This window comes from Procambarus clarkii, chromosome 28 (genome assembly GCF_040958095.1).
Source record: "Procambarus clarkii isolate CNS0578487 chromosome 28, FALCON_Pclarkii_2.0, whole genome shotgun sequence".
In the NCBI taxonomy this organism is placed as follows: Eukaryota; Metazoa; Arthropoda; class Malacostraca; order Decapoda; family Cambaridae; genus Procambarus; species Procambarus clarkii.
Window position 1 is genome coordinate 8538159 of NC_091177.1, and position 6578 is coordinate 8544736.

At 40.3% G+C, this 6578-nt stretch overlaps 1 protein-coding gene across 1 annotated transcript; it reads left to right on the plus strand.

Moving 5' to 3' along the window:
* The first annotated feature begins 2741 nt into the window (after window positions 1-2741).
* On the plus strand, window positions 2742-4843 carry LOC123755167 (cuticle protein AM1199-like). Its single transcript, XM_045737643.2, has 3 exons — window positions 2742-2909; window positions 3534-3766; window positions 4435-4843. The coding sequence occupies exons 1-3, from the start codon at window positions 2901-2903 to the stop codon at window positions 4649-4651; spliced, it is 459 nt and encodes a 152-aa protein (XP_045593599.2). The 5' UTR covers window positions 2742-2900; the 3' UTR covers window positions 4652-4843.
* The last annotated feature ends 1735 nt before the right edge of the window (window positions 4844-6578 follow it).

The following is a 6578-nucleotide window of genomic DNA, read 5'->3' on the forward strand; positions in this document are numbered from 1 at the left end:
CCGGATGTAATATTCCTTGAGCCGCACCGCGGACAGGATATCCAACCGCAGCTGCATCCCCAGAGTGCGAATACTAGTCCGGACGCCCATAAGCTTCCCAGAGGAAACCATATTGAACATCACACTCAAGATAGCACCAAACTGCCCAAAGTATCGCCACAGCAGCTCCTCCGGGAATTCAAGGGGCGTACCATGCACACTGACGAAGGTGAGGGCCCCACTGCGGTCCCAGATCACCGTACCAGCAGCGTTCCGCACGGGCAAGGACGGCCCCACGTAACTGTGCAGAAACTCCCTGTAGTTGTCCCAATGCGCAAACTTCACAATTGTTCCATGTGAAGACACCAATTCCACTCCATAGATTGCCACTACAGAGACACGCAGCATATCACACATTACTAATTCCATGACTGGGTAATTGGCTCGTCCAGTAAATTTCACACCAACCAAATGACTCCCGCAAAACGGGAGGGAAGGGGTCCCACCATCACGGCAGCCACATTAACAAAACGACAAGCGTCCACCAACCACCACACATGCTGGGCAACTACTGGAGGACAGGCGGGCACCTCCGCACCCGCTGCAGGCTAGTGGCCAATTCCTGGTGGATACTACTGAGTGACTACATTTGTTTTCATGAAGACTACATTTGTGGTAGCCTTAATAACTCCCGCAATTCAAAGGCCTTAAGCCCCCAACCCGTCCTCATGCCAGGCTTTTTAGAGGAGCGGCCGTCCTCCCCCGGGCGAATTCATCAGTTTTAACATAGTATGAAAAATTGGTTTCTTCTCATATATATTAGTTAACATTATTATTATATAAATTTCTATTTACAGTTAGGCGTAGGAAAGGTTAGGTTACGTGTTTAGGTTTTGTTGGTGATTATTTGTATTTTTAGTACATGCAACCCGTCCTCAGATGAAGTCCATTCCATCCAGCGGTTGACCTCAAAGACACATTCATAAAATTTAACATGCTGTTCATTCAGAATGGAAATTTTGTCATATATGAATTAATATCGTTATGTATTAGCATACGGTGCATGTATAGGCATTTCTTAGGTTAGGTGTTTAGATTCTGTTGGCAATTATTTGTATTTGTAGTACGTGGGTGAAGCATTTACAACATTGTGGTTCGAACAAAAGTCGTCAGCGAGGCACTTGTTCAAGAAGTGTTCGAAAGTCATCAGTTGTGAGCAGCCCGTAATCATAAATACAGGCCAAAATCCATTCCATGCACCCACCAAACTTCCTGTTTATGAATGAAAAACTGTTTACACACGACTCACAGCTGATGACGTCCGAACACTTTCGGAACAAGTGCTTCGCTGACGACGAATTTTGTTCGAACCACAACGCTCTAAATGCTTCATCCACGTACTACAAATTCAAATAATCGCCAATAAAACCTAAACACCTAATCTAACTTAACCATTGCCTATATATGCACAATATGCTATTGTAATATTAATTTATATTTTAGAACATTACCGTTTTGAATGAAAAGCATGTAAAAATTTATGAATGTGTCTGTGGGGTCGACCGCTGGATGTAATGAACTGGAGACGAGGATGGGTTGGTTGTTGGAATCACAACGCTGTAAAAGCTTCACCCACATACTTCAAATATAAATAATCGCCAACAGAACCTTAACACCTAACCTTTGCCTAACTATAGAAAGAATTTTTATGAATAGTAATATTAATTTATATGAGAACAAACAAATGATTAATACACAGTATGTTCAAAGTGATGAATGCGTCTGGGGAGGACGGCCGCTGCTTTAAACAACCTAGTGTGAGGACAGATTGCACACGCTACTGAACACTAACCGAAAGGAGGATCTTAAAGATATACATCTGTTATTCAATTGAGACTTTAAGCCTCCCCTGGGGTGCCACTTGAATATTGGGGCATAGCACGAATCTTCTCCATTTTTCTTGCTTTCATCACGTGAGAACGAAGTTGAAAAATTAACATATATATACATACACATATATCATTTAGTTTTTTTATATCAGACTTGGTTCACGAAGTGCCCTACAACAGCCTCTACACAACACAGTTTACATCTGCAATGCGCCATGAACTTACTGATCTTGCTCCATAAACCCCATCCAACTGGGCGGCAGCTTTTTATAATTATGAAAATGTATTAATTTCACAACGCTAACTTTGGAGACTTAGTTAACATTTCAGGTAGTACATCTTTTTGAATGTGAATGTAAAGACGCAAAAAATGTGTATAGTAAAAAGCTTGCATCAACACACCGTTGTGTGGGGGAGAAAATCTATACCCTACCCATTGTCCTAAGTGAGAACTTCCCAACATGGGTTAATGCCCTCCACTGTCGCTGTGCCCAATGTAAGAGCACCGTGTAAGATCAGACATTATCATTATTGAAAATATTCAATAAATGTGGAATAGCAGTTGAAAGTCGCGGCTCATCAAGCCCTTATATAGCATAGACATGATTTATAGAGCTTGTCAATATAACTGACATTACTTTTTTCTTCCTTGCAATTGTAAAATTACTCTTCATTACAATTCTAAAGTTTATAGATTTCAAATGTCAGGAAGAAAACTCTATACACTTTCACCTTGAACTGTTTTACAGTACCATCAGTGAAATTGTATTTATAAGTGTTATAGTATTTTGCACCTTCAATATTTTGATAATTAACATTTTTAACGTTCAGTACGTAAATGTTTTTGATCAGATTATGCTATATTTACAAAGGTAGAAGAATTATTCAGAAATCTATAACTTGACAACGTTGGAAGTCTCGCCAGGCGGCAAGGACGCTAGCGGTCTACTGTCGCTATATAAGCCCAAACTGTGAAGCGAGAAGCACCACTCACATCACACACTCCAGCACATTCCACACTCTCCCTGCAAGATGAGGACTGTGAGTACCTCCATCCGTACACAGAGATATATACAGTGAGAGGTTTCCTCCACTTTTCATAGTATATACTCTGATAGCTTAGTTCAGTCCTGTTTTGTGTTCAAAACTAAAGTATACTTACTGGGAGGTCAGTAAGCTCTCATGGGTGACACTCATTAGCCCAACATTAAATCTGGACCATCCTTGCCAGAGGCCAGGCTCTAAAGTGGTCTCATTTCATTAACAAGATGACCATACAGGGTCTAATTTTTTGTATTGTTTAAGAGTCATCCAGTAACCTTCAACTCTCAGATTCTCAACTCGGCGACCCTGGTGTCTTTCCCCTTTCATCTCAGTTTTATAGTCTGTTCAAGTGTTAACTTATACGAAGACTTGTTCTTGTACACATGCAAGAATTCTCTTGGTTAAATCGCTTTATGCAGACAATATCGATTTTATCTAAGAATATGTACTTTATATCAAATCATATAACAAATAAATATACTGAATACTTGATTTGCACGTAAAATTCTCAATAACTATCATTCACTTTCCTTCATTTTATCGACCAGACTTTGAACAAAATTATTTTATTTGCATTCGCTGCCCTAACTGACCTGGCATACTACCCTTCCCGTGGCACAGTTCGTGATGTTTGCTCTGCTGGCTGTGGCGGCGGCGGACAAGAGGCCGCTCACTACCTATGGAGCACCAGGTCCTGCACCTCATCAAGCCGCCGGACCCCAGATCGCTATTATCCGCGACGACAGAGTTCACCCTGACGCTCAAGGCCTATACTCCTTGAACTTGGAAACAGAAGATGGCATTAGGAGGCAGGAGTCTGGTGGCCCCGGTGGCAGCCAGCAGGGCTCTATCAGGTAAGGCAGACAGGGAAGTGACATTTAAAGTGTTCGAATCCCGCATCACTGATCCGCTGTAAAACCTATTGTGAAGCACACGACAGATTAAAAGAAGTCTTAATAACTGATGCTAAGTAGGTTTTAAATAAGAAAGGGGTCTTATCTAGACCAGTAACAAATATGGGAGGTGTCTTATCTAAGCTAGCAGCAGGGAAAGGAGGTTTCATCAATTTAGTAACTAATAGGAATTTAAAGTGCCAGCAAGGTTGATTGGATCGACGATACTATTTGTGATGCAAATGAGAATATAACATATTAGTGTGTTGAGCCTAATTAACTCACTTATTTTATGTTTATAACAACAATGTGTGTGTTGTCATCAACTATGAAACATTACACCACTAATTTGACCAGACCACACACTAGAAGGTGAAGGGACGACGACGTGTCGGTCCGTTCTGGACCATTCTCAAGTCGATCATTCTCACAATCGACTTGAGAATGGTCCTGGACGGACCGAAACGTCGTCGTCCCTTCAACTTCTAGTGTGTGGTCTGGTCAAACTACTTCAGCCACGTTATTGTGACTCATCGCCTGCATTACACCACTAATCTAAATGTCACCCAGACCAATAATGAATTGGGCAGCATTCCACAGGTCACTAATCCACCTCATGTCCTCCACAGCTTCACTTTCCCCGACGGACAAGTGTTCGACTTGAAGTTCGTCGCCGACGCCGCCGGTTACCAGCCCCAGTCCTCCTTCCTGCCAGTGGCTCCTGAGTTCCCCCACCCAATCCCCCAGTTCGTGCTGGACCAGATCGCCTTCGCCGCTCAGGAGGACGCTGCCCGCGCCAGAGGAGAGAGCAGGGGTCCCTCGGCCAGTTACGGTCCCCCTCAGTAACAATCATACGACGACGTCAACAACCTTTCGATATCGTATCTCCCTCATAACACCATCCGAGCTTCTCGCTACATATCAGTTTTATGTACCTGGCTTGAGGATTGTTATGTGATGTTCTCGTGTGTTAGGTGTCTGCTATGTTTGCCGTAATTTATTATAATTTAATTTATACAAATTAAAAATAATAATGTATTTTGTGAATACTTTTGCCCTCTACTTCACCATGGTTATAAATGGATAAATTCTTCTTACATCAACCAACTTACAAAATATGTTTACGTGTAAGCAGAGGAATACAAGACTATTAATGCAGACATTTCACAATAGCATATTTAAATGAGGTTAAGAATACAAATATTCTACTGATATACGATGATGCTTGCCCCTGGTCTATACAATTCGAATGATAGTGAGATGTTGCTTACCTATGGAACTTAACAGCTGTGTTTAGCATTTCGAAATACACAGATAGTTGCACACGCACGCACACACACACTGAGGATCTTATTTCACTCAGGATCATCACGATTCTGTGAGCATCATTTCAAAAGTCAAACTTAAAAAAAAATTGTTAATTTAAATTCGGGTTATTTCCTTACATGTGATGCATACATAACAAGATAATGAGTAAACCTGCAACAATACTGATGACCCCAAGAAGAAGTAAACTTTATGGGCTAAGTTAAGTAGGAAATATTTTCTAAAAACACATGCAGAAAATTTAGCAGCTTACACAACCAGATCATCAACCCGGGTTTACATTACACCAACACCGCGGTAATGGTCCTCCCATTACAGGAGGGATTACTTCTTAAAAAATTAGTGCAAGATCAATCATATCTCTAGAAATAAAGTCATAAATAATAAAAAAATTAAGCTCCAGGTCCTGCGGCAACACAGCCAATTATCAAAACTTCATATTAGTCATTACCCTGAATCCCTATTAGTGACATTTAATGCATTGGAGGTGAAGGAAAGACCTGATACATGTATAAATGAATGGTTCTTTCCTCCACCTTCATTCAAGCACTTCGGCATTTCATTAAGTTTTTTTATATAATGCATTGATAGTAACAGGCTATGTTCCTGAAACCTTTAAATTTTTCAATTATCTTCTTTTCGAAGCCATGTAAAAATAGACACAACCCAGATAACTATCGCTCAATTCCTTCTACAAGAAGTTAGGAGGTATCTATTGGGAAAAACTAGTTAAAAAAATAATCATCTTCATTTCTACTATATGTAGTAGCACTTCCTTTCATAAAGAAACGATATAGTTTTAGCGGTCAAAAGTCTTACTCAGCAAGCTTCACAACAAGAGATGTAAATATCTGAGTGTTTAGCTTCCATAAATATTCTCTTGTTTCTCCATTTATTTTTCTGAATATCTCGTTTTTGAGGACCAGTGTTAATTTCTTTAATATTTCTACATGCTGTATGATCTTGTTCTTTCTCTCTATTTTTATTGGTTTTTGAATACCGGAAATCTAAGTGCTGATGTCCGTGCTAGGAAACATTGTGAGTATCTTGAGTAGGTGCCTCTTGGGTAAATATTTGTAGTTGTCACTCGTCTCTTACAATGACTCCCGACACCTTTAATATTTTTACATCTTCTCCTTGAATCCGTTTATGTGCGAAAATGTTTACTTAGCTCTATTGGAATTCAGTCCCAATGCCCTGCTAAACATCTGGCCATCTTCAACAGCATAACCTAACAACCTTGTAAAGGAATGAACAATCATTTTGGAATGCTACGTTCTGACCCTTATACCGACCATCACTTTAAACGGACTAGTGAAGCATCATTAATCCATTAATATTTGAGGAGGAAATTGAATCTCACAGTTGAAAGGTTATGAAATTTTCAGTGGCAAATAATACTGATATACCCAGATCAGGGGCAAAGGTTGTGTTTAAGAAATAACTG

Excerpts from the sequence above, each read along its gene's own strand:
- LOC123755167 (XM_045737643.2), top strand. Across the intron at positions 3,767-4,434 it reads AGCCAGCAGGGCTCTATCAG|CTTCACTTTCCCCGACGGAC; the intron begins GTAAGGCAGACA and ends TGTCCTCCACAG.